This window comes from Salmo trutta, chromosome 9 (assembly GCF_901001165.1).
Source record: "Salmo trutta chromosome 9, fSalTru1.1, whole genome shotgun sequence".
Classification (NCBI taxonomy): Eukaryota; Metazoa; Chordata; class Actinopteri; order Salmoniformes; family Salmonidae; genus Salmo; species Salmo trutta.
Window position 1 is genome coordinate 18907914 of NC_042965.1, and position 19415 is coordinate 18927328.

The 19415-nt window shown below is 41.8% G+C and overlaps 2 protein-coding genes across 3 annotated transcripts in view; one reads left to right on the forward strand and one right to left on the reverse strand.

The window, feature by feature from the left end:
• bin3 (bridging integrator 3) overlaps positions 1 to 1521 on the forward strand; it is a 37957-nt gene extending 36436 nt beyond the window's left edge. The window contains exon 9 of the mRNA XM_029762841.1: positions 1 to 1521. Within this exon, the coding sequence (XP_029618701.1) occupies positions 1 to 147 (147 nt within the window). The 3' untranslated portion in view covers positions 148 to 1521.
• acsl2 (acyl-CoA synthetase long chain family member 2) overlaps positions 1516 to 19415 on the reverse strand; it is a 26645-nt gene continuing 8745 nt past the window's right edge. The window contains exons 2-21 of one of the 2 annotated variants that reach the window (XM_029762838.1): positions 11337 to 11590; positions 10522 to 10636; positions 10353 to 10417; positions 10114 to 10215; positions 9818 to 9917; positions 9519 to 9697; positions 9299 to 9331; positions 9144 to 9195; positions 8844 to 8917; positions 8496 to 8573; positions 8260 to 8394; positions 8028 to 8162; positions 7833 to 7928; positions 7653 to 7725; positions 7452 to 7540; positions 3836 to 3952; positions 3589 to 3732; positions 3390 to 3491; positions 3204 to 3275; positions 1516 to 2707 (exon numbers count right to left, since the gene is read on the reverse strand). In XM_029762838.1, the coding sequence (XP_029618698.1) occupies positions 2567 to 2707; positions 3204 to 3275; positions 3390 to 3491; positions 3589 to 3732; positions 3836 to 3952; positions 7452 to 7540; positions 7653 to 7725; positions 7833 to 7928; positions 8028 to 8162; positions 8260 to 8394; positions 8496 to 8573; positions 8844 to 8917; positions 9144 to 9195; positions 9299 to 9331; positions 9519 to 9697; positions 9818 to 9917; positions 10114 to 10215; positions 10353 to 10417; positions 10522 to 10636; positions 11337 to 11588 (2154 nt within the window). In that variant the 5' untranslated portion in view covers positions 11589 to 11590 and the 3' untranslated portion in view covers positions 1516 to 2566. The remainder of the gene's footprint in view (positions 2708 to 3203; positions 3276 to 3389; positions 3492 to 3588; positions 3733 to 3835; positions 3953 to 7451; positions 7541 to 7652; positions 7726 to 7832; positions 7929 to 8027; positions 8163 to 8259; positions 8395 to 8495; positions 8574 to 8843; positions 8918 to 9143; positions 9196 to 9298; positions 9332 to 9518; positions 9698 to 9817; positions 9918 to 10113; positions 10216 to 10352; positions 10418 to 10521; positions 10637 to 11336; positions 11591 to 19415) is intronic. The other variant, XM_029762839.1, reaches the window with a different exon arrangement.

Sequence of the window (19415 nt, forward strand, 5' to 3'; positions counted from 1 at the left end):
GTGGTGTACTTCACAGAGATGCACAATATCTTCAGTGAGTTGACGGATCAGATCGACCAGGCAGGGCTGACTGATGAGCAGAGGGAGAGGGAGAACGAGGCCAAGCTGAATGAACTGCGTGCTCTGTCCATTGTCGCTGATGACTGAGAGAGAGAGAGAGAGAGAACACCAAGAAGGGGAAGGGCTCGCTCTAAACCTCTGGCCTTGCCTCCTTTCACACCTCAGTGAATGGATTTATCTTTTTCAGGATCCTTCTCACTGTGAAAATGGACCGCTTTGGTCATAGCCTAATCATTAATAGCTTTCTTGCACTAATCTCTTCTCTCTCTCCTTCACTCTTCTCTCAATTCTCTCACCTGACCCTTTCCTAACATCTAAAGAAACACTGAGCAACTCAAAGCATTTTAACTGCCACATTTACCAAGCCATCAGCCAAATGCTATTATCATAAGCCAATATGTATATATTTTTTTAATCATGTAATGAAACCGTTCTTCTAAGAACTAATTTGTGGTTCACACCATATAATTACAAATAGTACTGTAGATTTATAAGATCTCTGTGGGTCACAGCTTTCTTCTCAAAGCTGCATACTCAGTTTGAATCTGTTTTCTAGTCATTTCCAAATCAAGGTATGTACCAAAACATGCATTTCATCAAGTCTATTTATACCAGGAAATACATATATTGAAACAAATTTGATAGTACTGTATGCAGACTAGAGGATGAAATGTGACTCAGGGTGGTGGGTCAAAAAGCTACATTAATTTGAATCGCTCCATTTCTGTGTTATTCACTATATTTCCCCTCAGGGTTTATGCACACTGATCTAGCCTGTGCATTGTGGACCGGGAACTTATTTGTTGAGGTAAAAATGATATTGAAAGTTACCTGTAGTATTTAACACTAGCCACTCCAGCTTCCTGACTATGGATATCATAAGTCGATATCATTATTCTTCAGATCTGTGATGGTGCCTGTATAAAGTAGTGTCAACATTTTTCTTTGGCTGTTGCCTAATCGTCCCCTGCTTTTGAAAGGCTAAAGAATAATCTGACATTGTCTTAGACTGAGATGGTCCTTTTACCCTTCTTGATCTTCTTCACATAGGTTTAGAGGACTTGCTTTCCAAAACCAATGCTGTTGCTCCCTCTAGTGGCACTTACAGTTCATTGTTCATTTGACCATATCTACGTTCTGTGTCAATTTGTCATGTTCAGGGAAACCTCTCTTGCCTTTTCTTTGTGGACAGCTATGCACAAAATGCATTTGACTAAATTAGCATAGATTTTTTTAAACTTTTCTGACAGGCCTGGTTCTAGTTTATTTAACATTATTATTATTGAGTGAGAAACTTGACATGTAATCTGTTAAGAGTGGGATTTATCATTTCTGTTGAGCTATGTTACCATCTGTTTAGACATTGTTTTCAACTTTTTCTATGAACAATCATGCAATACATGGATTGGAAGAAGGGTTTCCTTCATTGTTCTTCAACTAAATAAAACTGAATAATGACAATCATCATTTCTTTATTCAGGAAAACGTACAAGAATATTTCTACATTGTTGGGAATTGTTAGTTAAAATAGTGGCTAGTGAGCCTATTTCATCAGCATTCTTAATGTTTACCGCAAAAAATACACTTACCATTTACAAATTGACTATATAATGGCAACTACATAAATGATAAAGGGTAATATTTCACTTTAATCCCTCAGATGACGGTGGTCTGAGCTACTGTAACTCATTCACTGAGAACACTAAACAGTCATATCTAGAATCGGAGTAAGTAATGTACACTTCAAAAGCAGCCTTCCAGAGGTTTACATTCTCTATATTAATCAGAAGGACGGAAGTGTGATCCAGGAGGCCAATAACAGGCCCAGGTAGTGCCTACTTGCAGGCCCAGGTAGTGCCTACTTGCAGGCCCAGGTAGTGTCTACTTGCAGGCCCAGGTAGTGCCTACTTGCAGGCCCAGGTAGTGTCTACTTGCAGGCCCAGGTAGTGCCTACTTGCAGGCCCAGGTAGTGCCTACTTGCAGGCCCAGGTAGTGTCTACTTGCAGGCCCAGGTAGTGCCTACTTGCAGGCCCAGGTAGTGCCTACTTGCAGGCCCAGGTAGTGCCTACTTGCAGGCCCAGGTAGTGCCTACTTGCAGGCCCAGGTAGTGTCTACTTGCCCACTGCTCTCTATAGTGGAGCTGTAGCTATGGCTAGGTTTTCTGCGTGGACAACATTGGAGCAAAAATTGTTTGTTCCCATTCATTGTTGTTCCTGTCTATGATATGTAAACAATGAAAATACATTTAACATACTGATGTACAAGAAGCAGCATGGTGTCGAACTCAAAGTGGAGTCAAACTGAAATTCCCTGAAACCGTACCAAACGTGTTTGATAGTATTTGTGCTAAGTACTGTAGGAATGGCTGTTGTCTTGGCTACATGCTCAGTTTTTAGTACTATAGACAGTGAGATCCAGCAAACTGCATATCTTTGTCTAGTGACAGGAAACATACAGTTCATGTAAATGTCAGTGGAGTGAGTGTATTACATTGGATTGAGGTCTACTAGATGGCTGTTGTGCTGTACATGTTTGTGATCTGTTCCTGGAAGACCCTGCGGATGTCCACTCGTCTGCTCTTCAGAGTGGGGGTGAGAAGGCCGTTGCTAACACTGAACATCTCTGGATGCAGGTGCAGGTCCTTCAGCTGACAGTGAGGAAAGAGATGGCAAAACTATCACTGTTGTCTTTGTTGTATTCATTTTCCTGTTACACCAGGTTTTATGTCTTCATATACTATGGCACCATTTGTTACAAGTACGAAGTCAATGTATGAATGTATTCAGCTTCAGGGTTCAGCTTCTACCCCCAGGTCATAAGACTGCTAAACAATTAACCAAACGGCCACTGGATTATTTACATTGACAGCCCCCCCCAATTAGTTTTTTTACACTGCTGCTACTCGCTGTTTGTTGCCTATGCATAGTCACTTCACCCCTACCTCCATGTACAAATTACCTCGACTGACCTGTACCCCCCTGTATATAGTCTTGTTATTTTATAGTGTTACTTTTTACTTTAGTTTATTTGGTAAATATTTTCTTAACTCTTTCTTGAACTGTACTTTTGGTTAAGGGCTTGTAATTAACCATATACATGGTGTATTCGGCGCATGTGACAAATACTTTGATTTGATTCCTCACCTGCTCAAAAGACTTCAGCCCAGCTTCCTTCCCCACGGCTGTCATGTCTTCTAACACTGCTTTCTTCACATCCTGTAGTGAGACAAGATTTCAAATCAGTACCTGTTGAGTTGATACAATCCAACAACGGCACACGTTGTAAAGTTGCAGATGGCCTATTGTGTGAGCTACGGTGACGTCACATACTGGATGCTGGCAGAGCTCCTTGTAGGATCCAATGATTCCCCTCTCCTTAACCCAATCAATAAACACTTCTGGGTCTGGCACAACAATACCAATCAGGTGAGACTGGAAACAACACATAAAACAGTGTGAGAATGATGGTATGTCCCATAAAAAGGGTAGTGAATATAAGAGTGAATATAAGAGTACCGGTATCTCATACCTTTAAGCTGTCACCGTGCACAAAGACCTGTAGCACAGGAACACAACGCATGTAGACATTCTCAATCCTTTCAGGGGCAATGTACTCTCCCTGGGACAGCTTGAAGATGTGCTTCTTTCTGTCTATGATGCGAAGTGTCCCGTTCTAACAGGAAAACATACGAACACACATTCACATACAAATGTATATGACTTGACTGACTGGTGTATCTAGTGATCATTTTGTCCTATATTGTAACCCAGCTCACCAGTAACCACTGGCCCACATCTCCACTGTGCAGCCAGCCATCACTATCCAGGGCCTCTGCAGTTTTCTCCTCATCCTTCAGGTAACCCCGGAACACACTGTGGCCACGGATACAGATCTAACAAAGCATAAAGGTAAGAACAGTGTTAACCAATTTGTTCCCAAATGTCACTATGAAAATCTTATGCCATTAGTAACACTAATATGTAATCCATATTTATTATACACAGTTGAAGTCGGAAGTTTACATACACATTAGCCAAATACATTTAAACTCAGTTTCACAATAACTGACATTTAATCCTCGTAAAAATTCCCTGTCTTAGGTCAGTTTGGATCACCACTTTATTTTAAGAATTTGAAAGGTCAGAAAAGATAATTATTTATTTCAGCTTTTATTTCTTTCGTCACATTCCCAGTGGGTCAGAAGTTTACATACACTCAATTAGTATTTGGTAGCATTGCCTTTAAATTGTTTAACTTGGGTCAAACGTTTCGGGTAGCCTTCCACAAGCTTCCCACAATAAATTGGGTGAATTTTGGCCCATTCCTCCTGACAGAGCTGGTGTAACTGAGTCAGGTTTGTAGACCTCCTTGCTCGCACACACTTTTTCAGTTCTGCCCACAAATTTTCCATAGGATTGAGGTCAGGGCTTTGTGATGGCCACTCCAATACCATGACTGTGTTGTCCTTAAGCCATTTTGCCACAACTTTGGAAGTATGCTTGGAGCCATTGTCCATTTGGAAGACCCATTTGCAACCAAGCTTTAACTTCCTGACTGATGTCTTGAGATGTTGCTTCAATATATCCACATAGGGAAATTCTCATTATGCCATCTATTTTGTGAAGTGCACCAGTCCCTCCTGCAGCAAAGCACCCCCACAACATGATGCTGCCACCCCGTGCTTCACGGTTGGGATGTTGTTCTTCGGCTTGCAAGCCGTCCCCCTTTTCATCCAAACATAACGATGGTCATTATGGCCAAACAGTTCCATTTTTGTTTCATCAGACCAGAGGACATTTCTCCAAAAAGTATGATCTTGTCCCCATGTGCAGTTGCAAAGTGTAGTCTGGCTTTTTTATGGCGGTTTTGGAGCAGTGGCTTCTTCCTTGCTGAGCGGACTTTCAGGTTATGTCAATATAGGACTCGTTTTACTGGGGATATAGATACTTTTGTACCTTTCCTCCAGCATCTTCACAAGGTCCTTTGCTGTTGTTTTCGGATTGATTTGCACTTTTCAAACTAAAGTACGTTCATCTCTAGGAGACAGAACGCGTCTCCTTCCTGAGCGGTATGACGGCTGCGTTCCCATGGTGTTTAGACTTGCGTACTATTGTTTGTACAGATGAACGCGTCTCCTTCCTGAGCGGTATGACGGCTGCGTTCCCATGGTGTTTAGACTTGCGTACTATTGTTTGTACAGATGAACGTGGTACCTTCAGGCATTTGGAAATTGCTCCCAAGGATGAACCAGACTTGTGGAGGACAAAAAAAATAAAAATTCTCAGGTCTTGGCTGATTTCTTTTGATTTTCCCATGATGTCAAGCAAATAGGCACTGAGTTTGAAGGTAGGCCTTGAAATACATCTACAGGTACACCTCCAATTGACTCAAATGATGTCAATTAGCCTATCAGAAGCTTCTAAAGCCATGACATTATTTTCTGCAATTTTCCCAGCTGTTTAAAGGCACAGTCAACTTAGTGTATGTAAACTTCTGACCCACTGGAATTGTGATACAGTGAATTATAAGTGAAATAATCTGTCTAAACAATTGTTGGAAAAATTACTTGTCATGCACAAAGTAATGTCCTAACCGACTTGCCAAACTATAGTTTGTTAACAAGAAATTTGTGGAGTGGTTGAAAAACAAGTTTTAATGACTCCAGCCTAAGTGCATGTAAACTTCCGACTTCAACTGTACATACATACACACATATACATACACATATTATCAGTCAAAAGTTTAGACACAACTACTCATTCAACTGTTACTTAAAAAAAAATGTACACTAGATTCTTCAAAGTAGCCACTCTTTGCCTTGATGACAGCTTTGCACACTCTTGGCATTCTCTCAACCAGCTTCATGAGGACCACCACAGGAAAGGAAGACCCAAAGTTACCTCTGCTGCAGGGGATACGTTTATTTGAGTTACCTGCACCTCAGATTGCAGCCAAAATAAAGGCTTCACAAAGTTCGACATCACAACATCAACTGTTCAGAGGAGACTGTTTGAGTCAGGTTTTCATGGTCGAATTGCTGAAAAGAAACAACTACTAAAGGACCCCAATAAGAAGAAGATACTTTTTTGGGCCAAGAAACACGAGCAATGGACATTAGACCTGTGGAAATCTGTCCTTTGGTCCGATGAGTCAACCGACGTGTCTTTGTGAGACGCAGAATAGGTGAACGGATGATCTACGCATGTGTGGTTCCCACCATGAGGCATGGAGGAGGTGGTGTGATAGTGCTTTGCTGGTGACACTGATTTATTAATTATTGAAGGGCCACTTAACCAGCATGGCTACCACAGCATTCTGCTGTGATACACCATCCCATCTGGTTTGCGCTTAGTGGGACTATCATTTGGTTTTTCAACAGGACCATGACCCAACACACCTCCAGGCTGTGTAAGGGCTATTTGACCAAGGAGAGTGATGAAGTGCTGCATCAGATGACCTGTCCTCCACATTTACCAAACCTCAACCCAATTGAAATGGTTTGGGATGAGTTGGACCGCAGAGTGAAGGAAAGCAGCCAACAAGTGCTTAGCACATGTGGGAACTCCTTGAAGACTGTTGGAAAAGCATACCAGGTGAAGCTGGTTGGCAGAACGCCAAGAGTGTGCAAAGCTGTCATCAAGGGAAAGGGTGGCTACTTTGAAGAATCTAAAATCTAAAATAGATTTTGTATTTATTTAACACTTTTTTTGGTTACTACATGATTCCATATGTGTTATTTCATAGTTTTGATGTCTTCACTATTATTCTACAATGTAGAAAACCCTTTTTTGCTTTGTCATTATGGGGTGTTGTGTGTAGATTGATAAGGGGGATACATTTTTTTTATAAAAAAAAACATTTAGAAGGCTGTAACGTAACAATGTGGAAAAATTGCATTTACCAAATACACTGTATATAAAGTTAGAGCCACTGTATTTTCTCATTGGTCACAAATGTGACCGCTAAGATATTTTCATATGCCATGAGCATCATGGATTCACTCTATTGAAAATGAAGGCCTTTCAACCCTTTAAACATTACATTTACAAAGACCATATTAAAAAATTTCACCAATCTATTTGTTTTTTCAAACTGTTGAATACAGAATTCTGGTGTCAAATTCATCTGTAAAATTACGCCTTGTGGTCTTGTGACCATTTTGAGAAATCATCCGAAACTTCTCTGAATCATACTAGACACCTTTATAATGCATAATATGACTTATTTGTTGATAAATACAACTTTAACTTCTCTAGAGCCTGTAAATTACCCCCCAAGAAAATCTCACAATACACAGCAGCCAGGGGATACATTTTTTCTTGGTAACTATCTCTGACTCACTATGTTGTAGAATAGCACCGTAATACCATTATGCTTTTTAACCACCTCACCTCTCCTTCTCCGTTCTTGGTATAATAGTTCATATCAGGGATGTCAACCAACTTCACCATTGCACAGGGCAGGGGAGCGCCAACATGGCCTGAGACACACAGAGTTTCAGAGTATAACCAACACGCAGACATGGGTATCACGGACTAGTCGTTTCCAGATATACGTGGATAGTTTCCCCGTTGTCAGAGTCAACCCCTTACCTGCACTCCAGTCTCCTGGCATGGAGAAGGTGCAGCCTGCTGTGCATTCAGTCTGCCCGTAACCCTCAAAGATCTACACAGAGCAGGAGGAACATTCCACATCATCAAACCTCACATACCCACACTCCCATCAGAAATAAAAACACGCACTTAGTCTGAGCTCCAGGCAGGCATTCTCACCAGGCAGCCGAGGGTGGCCCTGAGGAAGGAGAGCACGGTGGGGGAGATGGGGGCCGAGGCAGTCAGGATGAACCTCAGATTACCTCCTAAATTAGCCTGAAACACATGGAAAACAAATAGAATCCCATTACATCTAACAAATAGAGTTTTCTGAAAGGAGACGTTGGGCCACGTTCAGAGTGTTCAGTGACTGACCTGAATCCTGTTGAACACCAGCCTGTCCCACAGACTGTTGTTACGTACAACCCCACTGCTGAGCTCAGCCTGCTTCCTCCTCACTGCGTAGTGCAGCACTGCCCGGCGCAATGGGGACGTCACAGAGCCTAAGATCTACACACAGACACGTATTCACACACAACAAAGCATAGAAAATAAAAGGCTATATAAAAAAAAAAAGTATGTTTGGTATCATAGGATTTGGACTGACCTTGTCGTAGATGCGGTTGAGTAGGCGAGGCACCACTGGGAAGAAAGTGGGTTTCAGAGTCTTAATATCGTCCATGAGTAGGGAGATATCCCCTTGGTAGAATCCTACCCTGGCCCCATGACAGAACATGGACACCTGAGACGGACGTAGGAGAATTTAAAGAGCTGTCTGACATGCCCCGAGTCCCCAAGACAGACACATACATGTATTATTGTAATCAAAAGAGGGTGCGCTACCTGAATCATCCTCTCAAACATGTGGGCAAGAGGCAAGTAAGAGATTGACACGTCTTCTTGCCGAATAAAAAATGACCCCTGTGAAATGGAGAGAGAATTGATACATAAAACGGTTACACAGTGGATAATAGAGGTGGCATACCAATTGAATATGCAATCTAGATTTTACAACAGCAATTAGATGTGCAGTGTATCTTTAATAATGGATCAACTATTTCTATTAAACATCCCATTTATCACAGGAACAGATTGAGAGAGATGGAACGAGAGATGGAGTGAGATAAATAGAGAGAAAATGGAGCTAGCCATGAAACTCCTGAATTTCGGACAGAGGGAGCCAGAACAGACCTCGAGGATCTTAATAACAGAGGAGGAGTTGGAGGCGATGTTGCCGTGGGTGATCATGGCTCCCTTCGGCTTTCCTGGCCAAATAAACAGAACACGGTTTAGTTTGGAGGAGGGCATTACTGCACGGCTCTGTGCAGCACAAGAATTCATCTCATAACATAATGAGAGGTTGTCAGTGGGCCCCCATGGGCACATCTCTGGTAGCGTGGGTAAAAATGCTTTAGTATATGATTAACATGCAGGGTAGTGGGGGTAGGCTACTTGAGGACTCACACAGAGATCTATAAAAACAAATGGTACCTGTGGTTCCACTGGTGAAGCACACGACTGCCAGGTCCTGGGGTTTCGGGGGCTGCAACAAAAAGACAGATGAATGACAACAGGATCAAAAACAGCAGTGAAGCAACAAAAACTGTCAATGAGACCTTATCAACATTCAACAGAGGAAAACTCACCATAGGATCTTTGAGGTTCCGTCGTCCAAGTACCTGTAAAATGCAGGGTCATGTCACACTGTGATAGTCTGTGGTAATCAAGATGTTTTCTAATTTAACCCCATGGAAAGGGACTTCTCTCTTGTGTTTGTCATGTTGATCCAATGTCACAACTAAAGAAGCTGGCATCTATTCTAGCAATTCATCATCTTTACATTATCTGCAGCTACCCTCTGCTCACCATGAGCTGTGTGAGTTCTAGGATCTCCACTCCACAGTTCTTGCCCCTCTCCACTATGGCATCACTGCAGTCATTAAAGAGCACCAGACAGGAGAGAGTGGGTGTTGCACCTTTCTCCTTATTCCCCAGAAGGGACTCTGCCTTCTCCTCCGTGTCACAGATCACCAGTGAGATCTCCGCTAGGAGGTGAAACAGCGACAATCAACATGAATAGTTATAGGCCAGTGGTATGGGAGTGTACTGATTATATATACATTTCCCCATTCTCCATCTTTTGGAGCAGAGTATTCCAGCCTTACCCAGGTTGAGGATATGCACCATGGCCTCCTCTCCAAGTGTGTCATACAGGGGCACCACGGCCATAGAGAAAGTGTAGCAGGCCAGCTCTGAAATGATCCACTGCCACCACCAGAGGGAGACAGAGCAACACTATTAGAACGACAGATCCCAGCCTCCTTCCTAACTGATGCTTGGTCACTACATTGCTGGAGTCTCTGCAAGGACAGTGCTCTAACAGACAGGGAAGCCTTAGGGTTAAACATCATGGCATTTCACTACATAAAATAATAGGGAAGGAATGTGTAGCCTTCTGTACCTCTGGTCTGTTCTGGGCAAATATTCCAACAAACTGCTCAGGGTTTGGTTGGCAGCCTTTGCCCAAAAGCCCAGAGCCCAGCACCTGTGCCTGTTCAGCCACCTGAAACAGAGAACAATCAGACAGAAACAATAATACAATCCTTGAATAGAGCTTGAGCATATTTTTGTATGCTTGTATACTTATTGTATACTTGTATTCACATTGTAAATAGTAATAATGACCAAAGATCCACAGACCTCAGTGTAGGAGATCCATTGGTAAGGTTCCCCAGGTTTCCTGAAGCCAAGGCATGGGCCGTTCCCTGTGCATCAACACAATCTCATCAGGTACACTCTGGCATGTCTGGTAAATAGCCCATGTCTGCTTCTAACTAGCCTGTTAGTCCACTGTGTCCGGCTCGCTCACCTGCCACCCTCAGTCCTCTCTGGAACATGTCATAGGCTGTCCTGGTGTCATCATAGTAGAACTCCAACAGGGCATCGTCCTTGAGCAAAGCTGAACGCCTCCAATTGGGCTCTCCCTGCAACACAGACTGCATAAAAACTCTCCCTATGCAGCTCTTTTGCCTTGTTTATACCGAGGGCTAACATGTGTCCTTTGTCCTGATCTTATCTATATTCTGATTGTGCCCACATTGTAGCTGTTGCACCTACACATGGCAGTAAAATGTGTCTCTTGTCCAACCACTGTGTCCGCATTGTGACCGCATATCCTGGTCCCTCCCTGTATGCAAATTAATTGACAATATGCTTTCTAAATAATATTTATTGAATTATTTTAACACATATTGATGCCATAAGTCAATGGCGTCACTTGTCAATGATTTTAGAGGGCGGGATAAAGATGATTTAAATGATTTCACTGTCCAGATCTGTCTACACTTGCAAGGTATCCAGACACAATGGTGTAGGACTACCTCCAGGGGTTGTCAGGGAGATTTGATCACAATCCGATCAATGCGTCTTTTAATCATCTACACCTGTTTAAAAATGTTGGCACAATCAGAATGTGGACAAAGGACACATGTTAGAACCAGGTATAAACAGGGCTTGGGATGTAATCAATGTTAATTAGTTATTATAACTGAAATCCAAAACACTATGATGCATACAACTGCTATCCATCACACAAACAAGCACTTGACTGTTCTGAATAAATATAACTCGTACTAATCTCTCACTCAGCTGCTACTTAAAGCTTCCAGAACATAATGCTCTCACCTGTACAGCGATAGACTGGGCGTTGAGATCACAGGGGGGCTGCATGGGCCGACGGCGGGTCACCAGCCAGTATGCGGTGAGGGAGGCCAGAGCCCCTATACCCAGCAGAGAGGAGGGGGACCGAGAGAGGGAGGAGAGGGAGAAAGAGGATGACGAAGGGAGAGAGGGGAGAAGGCTCCAGAAGTCCTCCCTCACAGGTCCCCGAACCCCCCCACTGGAGTGAAGGGACTGTAACCACTCCTGAAAATGCATAGCTGTGAGAGAAAAAGAGAGAAAGAGAAATGAGAGAGAAAGAATGAGTGTATTTGCCTGAATGAATGAGAGAAGTGTAATGAGAGTGTAACACTGAAAGGGTGTCATATTGTCTAATGATTGGAGACAGGAGCAGGAATACGTAATAGGGGTTTTTATTTTCTTCACCCAAGCAAAAGAGTGATGTGTAAACCTCCAAATAATACACGGGACGAGACCCATAAAACAAGTGCACAAATACACGTAGCATGGAAGCCGATACAACGGCACAGGTACTCACAGGACCAACGGACATGGTAACAGAGGGCACATATATAACATACTAATCAGGAAGAATGGGAACCAGAAGTGCGTAATGAGACAAGACAGTCCGGGGTTGGTGGTAATGAATCCAGTTCAGTGACGCCTAGAAAGCCGGTGACGTAGACCTCCGGAGCTGGTGAACGGGGGGGGGGGAATCCATGAAGGGGAAGGAATTACATCCAGGAATTCTCAACAAACTTGTGAAAAGATGTCCACATAGGTGCTATTGTACTTTAGAAACAGAATATAAAGCTAGCTAAACTCCCCTATACAATAGCATTCAACATGTCAGTTTCCGGGATGAGAGGGGTCAATCTTTATGGTACAAATAAGAATTAAAGTGACTGAAATCCTATATAGCACAAAATGAATACAACAAAATTACAACAAAGAAACTTGGCCACTAAAACTAAATACTGCAACATCCCGTTTTGATCATTTTAAAAAGCCCAGCGGAAGCACACTGGCCCTCAGGCTCAGCAGACAGACAGGGGGACTGAGGAGAGAATGAATGGCCGGGGTGTATAGGGGAGAGGGACTCGGAAGTAATCATGATTGGCTAAACAGAAAGAGGCACTATTGAGGTTACTCTCAGTCATGCTGTGTCCACAGACAGAAATGAAGCTCGAGAGAGAGGAGAAAAGAGAGAGAGAGAGTGAGTGAGCGAGAGAATAGATGCATACAGTAGCAGAGTTTGGTGGCGAGATGGGGTGAGGGGGAGGGACAGTGTGGTGGCCCGTAGGTCCACCCTCATGCTTCCCTGCCAGTCTGTAATTGCTCACAACCAAACCAGTGTGAGAGAAAAAAACCCGGGCACAATACATTAACCCAAACAAATGTGAAACCAACTTACATCTACTAAAACATTTCATTTTCACACCCTCCTGTCTTCTAAAATCTCTTATGTCCCTCCAAAATACGAGTTTGCCCACCGTTCCACTTCCTCCCCATCTGCACATGGAATTCACTTCACCAAATAAACCCCCTCCTCCATACCCCTCAACCTCTCACCTACTTCCTCCCCCTTCTTCCAAAAGTAAAGGGGATAAAGAGTGATGTCACCCCCTCTCCTTCAGTCTTTAAACCAAGGCCACCGTGTCCCAGTACACGCCTCTGGAGAATAAAATGACCATCATTCTTTTTCTCATTACTTTTTCATAAAGTTCTTAGAAAGTTCTAGGACCTCTCCAAATGCACAATATCTAGCCAGAACATATAAAATGCTCAGATAAAATGCTTAGGTTGCTCTGTCGGTATTGTCGCATAATTCATACTGTGCCCAGCATCCACAATAATAAATCATTTGAATGCTGTTAGCTGATAAAATAAGAAATATGACAACAATTGTCCCAAATGTTGCACTACAATAGAAGCCAACACCTGCTGAAAAGTTGCAGATGGAGTTTGGAAGGTCCCCATGTCTCTTTTGACGTATACAAAGAGACAATAAATGGGCTTTCATATGACACATGAAGAAAAATGGTTTGTTGAGAAGAGTAACCCCCCCTATGTTCCCGTCTTTCTCTTTATCTAGACTTTAGTATTCTCTCCTTTCGTCCTGCAGTCCCATTTATAATGGCTATTGTCAGAGCCAGACCGAGACTATTGTGCTTCCCTGGCACTTACTCCCAAACAGAGATGAGACAAAGGGAATAATGGAGACATGTCAAACAGTTACTAAGCAAATGATATATCTAACAGGGATTAAATACACCCATTTTAGCCCTCTAACATGTATATTTGCTGTGTTGTAACGTATAGATATAACACTACAATCTGGAATGAATCACCTATACTGCTCAGTAAGGTATGCATTAAAAGCTGCCGTAAGGCACCAGCTTAGAGTTTCAAAAGGAAGTAACAAATACTTAACAGACACCCAAGGGCAGTTTGCATGTCTGTGCATATTCACTCTTGCTGGCAGGCAGAGATAGATACAAAATGAGCAACACTAAGACAAAAACTGAAACCACACAATTTGTAAATAAGAATATTTGATGATGCTATACTTGTCTGTGGAAAGTATTGCATCCACTATCGGTATCCTCATTGTCTTTGCACTAAAATAACATAGGGGCCTATTTAACTACACACCTGGGGCTCCATTCCACAGGAGGGAGGTGCACGTGGGAATGTGGTTGGTAAGGGACTTCCTCATCAAGCAGAGAGATTAAGCAGTGTTTTCCAGATTTCCAGTGATCAAAAGCCACCACAAAACAATACTAATGTGAGATTAGTGAATGAGAGAGTAAGGGGAGAGAGTGAAATGCACTGGTGTTTTCTGGCTGTGATTCCCAAATGAAGCGTGACAAACACAGTCACAATGAAGGTTTTGGGAAGGCGATGGAGAGGAAGAAAGGAGGCAAGCTATGCGTCACGATTTAGGGCTACTGGGATGATGAACTGTCCAGGAGCAGACAGAGCAGAGCAGAGACCCTCCTTCTAGTCAACACACACTCAAAGAACACAGGAGGCCTTTGCAGCACTCCTACCACCATCATTAGACTTCCATAGTGTATTGATTAAAAGAAGGACCTATCTGAAATAAGGTTAAACATATCTAACAGAGCTGAGCAATATAGACATAAAATCCAAAAGGGGGCGCAATGATGTCTGCAGTTTATTGTTGTAGATCATCAGGGCCAGGGGATTTTTTGACATCAATTGCTTTCAGGGCTCTACGCACCTCAGACAAGAGAAGGGCGAGAAGGAGTGCTCGGGAGTGTTAGGTAATTACACTGGGGACTCATGTTGACCTTTAACCCTATCAAATAATCTACCTGCATCAAGAACATTTTGATTTAAAAGAGTTCAGAATAGAGGTCAACCAGCAGTTGTTAAGGGAGCGGTACATGTTTTTTGCATTCTAAACCTTTCACTACTTGGCAAAATGTGGAAGGATCATTCATATTATCAGCAGTAGATTTGAGGTAGAGGTCTGCTTTCAGTTTTTGTCATAGTCACATCCTAATTCCGAAGGCTTTTAAAAACCACCCAATCATCAGCTGAATCCGACCATCTTACTTTAGCCCAAATAGCATTCCGTTTCCTTATGATTTCAGATAGTTCATCTGAGAACCAAGGGTTGTCTCTGCCCTTAATTCTGTATCGTTTGAAAGGGGCATGCTTGTTGTATATATCCTGGAATGCTTTATGGAAGTAAGAAAAGGCTAATTCATCAGGGCTCAATTCAACTCTATTCCAGGCTATGTTAAAAACCCTGAGTATCAAACTTCTTCCAGTTCATTTTCATGATGATACGTGGAGGTAGTTTAGGAATTTTCCTATCCCAAACAAAGGCAACAGTAATCACTTATAAAAAATGTAAAAACACCAGAAGCATTAAATGATGTGGAGTGTTGGTTAAAATATGATCAATCAAACAGGATTTTAGAGAACACTTTACATTCAACCTTGTTACATTGTTACACAGATACTTGAGTTGATCAGAGTTGGATGTAAACCAGTGTAGGTTCAGGACACCCTTGCCTAAACATCAGACTGTTATCATGGTTACACCACACCTCTGACACACACACTTATCCCACCAGACATGCCACCAGGGGTCTTTTCCCCAAACCCAGAACAAATTTAAGAAAACGTACAGTATTATATAGAGCCCTTATTGCATGGAACTTCCATCTCATATTGCTCAAATAAACAGTAAACCTGGTTTCAAAAAACAGATAAAGCAACACCTCGTGGCACAACGCCTCTCCCCTATTTGACCTAGATAGTTTGACCTAGATAGTTTGTGTGTATGCATTGATATGTAGGCTACGTGTGCCTTTTTAAAAATGTATGTAGTTCTGTCCTTGAGCTGTTCTTGTCTAATGATGTTCTGTATTTTGTCATTCTGTATTATGTTTCATGTTTTGTGTGGACCCCACTGCTTTTGCAACAGCTAATGGGGATCTTAATAAAATACCTAATACCATGGATATCAGTCAGAAAGAAGTCGCTGTAAAAAATAGGCAATAGTCTCTACAAGGCAGAATGTTGAATAAAATTATATTTTCACTTATTTTACCGGTTGTACATGTTGGTACTTTATTTTTTCAGCGCCAGTAAGTTCTGTCTGATGTATTTTTAATCTGTTGACGCATTGCACGTGATGCGCATATGTAAACTGTAACCGAATGTAGTCGACCGAAGCACATTTCCTTGCAATCAGCTGGAAGTGTTTGCTGTTCGGTTAGGCTCGGCCACATTGTGCAAGTGTTTGTCACGTGCGAATTGCATCCGTATTGAAGATAAAAACTGGAAATACATACGATATACAGACCAGCATACTGAAGGTCGGGTTGATAACACTTCCCTGTGGATATTTTGTATCAGATTACCTCCGACATCGGGACGAAATCGGCGGACAACAGGTAAAATAATTTTCAATTAAATGTGTTCAAAATTCTGACTTGTAATTCAAAAATACAATCCAGAGAGACAGAAATAGCAGATGGGAGTTCATAACAACAGGAGACAAAAAGAATCAAGGATGTGCAGAAATTTATTTTTAAAGATAGATGTTCAAATTGCTTGGGTTTGGTAAGTCAGAATGGTTCGCCAAAAAAAAATATTTCATGTATACAGCAACACCACCACCCTTAGATTTGCAATCTGACCCAAAAACATTGTAGCCATCAATGCCAAAGTCTTTGTCAGTGATAGTGGGGCAAGTGCATGATTTCTCCCAGAACGCAACATGGAATAAACACTCAAAGTTCTCTGCATTTAAGGGGTATCGGGTAAAGCTGTTGCGGTGACCGTATTACCACCACACCGGCTGAGTCATGAAGGCAGTCAAACTCCAAATGACCATTTAGTCACGGTAATTAGGCTTCTCCAAGCTCTGATGCTGCTGATGGTCACTAGTAGCCTACCAAACTTGCTAACTGCCTGGTACTCAGCACTCTATTGTCCCTCTAATCACTCTGACATCAATGCAAATATAATCGAAAATCTAATCAAACACTTCATGAGAGCCCATGAGCTAATGTTGCGCTACATTTCTATAGGCTATGAAATTGCGCGAGAAAACAGAGTGATGGTCTCTATTAAAAAGAGGAGGATGCCATCAGCTTTATATAGGCTAGGCCTACTATATTTACTTATCAACTTTCCTAATATTAAGCACATTGCTTATCTTTACAACAAATGAACCACAGGAAAAGTGTCCCCCATTCGCTATTTAAGTGCAAAGATGACATGTCTTTTTTCCGTGCCCCTGTTTTCGAAGCGGGTGCATGATAATGGTCCATTCTAAATCAAAACGAATTTCACACATATATTATTTAGTATTAGAGGTCGACCGATTAATCGGAATGGCCGATTAATTAGGGTTGATTTCAAGTTTTCATAACAATCGGTAATCGGTATTTTTGGCAACCGATTTGCTGATTTCTTTATATATATATATATATATATTATATTATATTATATATATATATTTATTTTTTTACACACCTTTATTTAACTAGGCAAGTCAGATTAAGAACACATTCTTATTTTCAATGACGGCCTAGGAACGGGGGTTAACTGCCTTGTTCAGGGGGGATTCGGGGATTCGTTTTTACAACCTTGGTTACTAGTCCAACGCTCTAACCACCTGCCTTACATTGCACTCCACGAGATGAGATGATAGTTTCCGGATTCGACCATATTAATGACCTAAGGCTCGTATTTCTGTGTGTTTATTATGTTATAATTAAGTCTATGATTTGATAGAGCAGTCTGACTGAGCGATGGTAGGCACCAGCATGCTCGTAAGCATTCATTCAGACAGCACTTTCGTGCGTTTTGCCAGCAGCTCTTCGCTGTGTTTAAGCTGTTTATGACTTCAAGCCAGGTGGATATAATTTGTGGGACGTTCCAACAGGAATCTATTCCAAAAACTTCGTAAATAACAAGGTTGCCATAAAACAACGCATACAAAGTTGTATAGCGGCAGAATAAGATACCAGGTAGGGAGTGGTCTATTTCATTGCGTTTTTCACTCATCACGTTTATTCCGAAAAATGTCTGTCCTCACTCTGGTTGCCTATGGACAAACATTAAGAATAAGCTACGTGGTGAGTTGATGCCTATTCGGCAGCTAGTTAGCTAGGTTTGTATGCATTGCTACTTTGTATGCGTTGTTGGTTGGCAACCTTTTACTTTACGTTTTTTGTAACAGATTCCTGTTGGAACGTTCCACAAATTATACCCACCCCTTCAAGCCTATGAACTCCCAAGATTAGGCTGGTGTAACTGATGTGAAATGGCTAGCTAGTTAGCGGGTGCGCGCTATTAGCGTTTCGAACGTCACTCGCTCTGAGACTTGGAGTAGTTGTTCCCCTTGCTCTGCATGGGTAACACTGCTTCGAGGGTGGCTGTTGTCGATGTGTTCCTGGTTCAAGCCCAGGTAGGAGCGAGGAGTGGGACGGAAGCTATACTGTTACACTGGCAACACTAAAGTGCCTATAAGAACATCCAATAGTCAAAGGTATATGAAATACAAATCGTATAGAGAGAAATAGTCCTATAATTCCTATAATAACTACAACCTAAAACTTACCTGGGAATATTGAAGACTCATGTTAAAAGGAACCACCAGCTTTCATATGTTCTCATGTTTTGAGCAAGGAACTTAAACCTTAGCTTTTTTACATGGCACTTATAGAACTTTTACTTTCTTCTCCAACACATTGTTTGGATTATTTAAACCAAATTGAACATGTTTCATTATTTATTTGAGGCTAAATTGATTTTATTGATGTATTATATTAAGTTAAAATAAGTGTTCATTCAGTATTGTTGTAATTGTCATTATTACAAATAAATAAACAAAAAACAAATCGGTATCGGCTTTTTTTGGGTCCTCCAATAATCGGTATCGGTATCGGCGTTGAAAAATCCTAATCGGGCGACCTCTATTTAGTATATGTAAAGACAAGATTAAATCAAGAATAGTCTGATGGGTGACAGTATTAGCTTATCACTTGTGAATTATATACAGTTGAAGTCGGACGTTTACATACACTTAGGCTGGAGTCATTAAAACTCGTTTTTCAACCACTCCACACATTTCTTGTTAACAAACTATAGTTTTGGCAAGTCGGTTAGGACATCTACTTTGTGCATGACACAAGTCACTTTTCCAACAATTGTTTACAGACAGATTATTTCACTTATAATTCACTGTATCACAATTCCAGTGGGTTAGAAGTTGACTGTGCCTTCAAACAGCTTGGAAAATTCCAGAAAATGATGTCATGGCTTTAAAAGCTTCTGATAGGCTAATTGACATCATTTGAGTCAATTGGAGGTGTACCTGTGGATGTATTTCAAGGCCTACCTTCAAACGCAGTGCCTCTTTGCTTGACATCATGGGGAAATCAAAAGAAATCAGCCAAGACCTCTGAAAAACTTTGTAGACCTCCACAAGTCTGGCTCATCCTTGGGAGCAATTTCCAAATGTCTGAAGGTACCACGTTCATCTGTACAAACAATAGTACGCAAGTATAAACACCATGGGACCACGCAGCC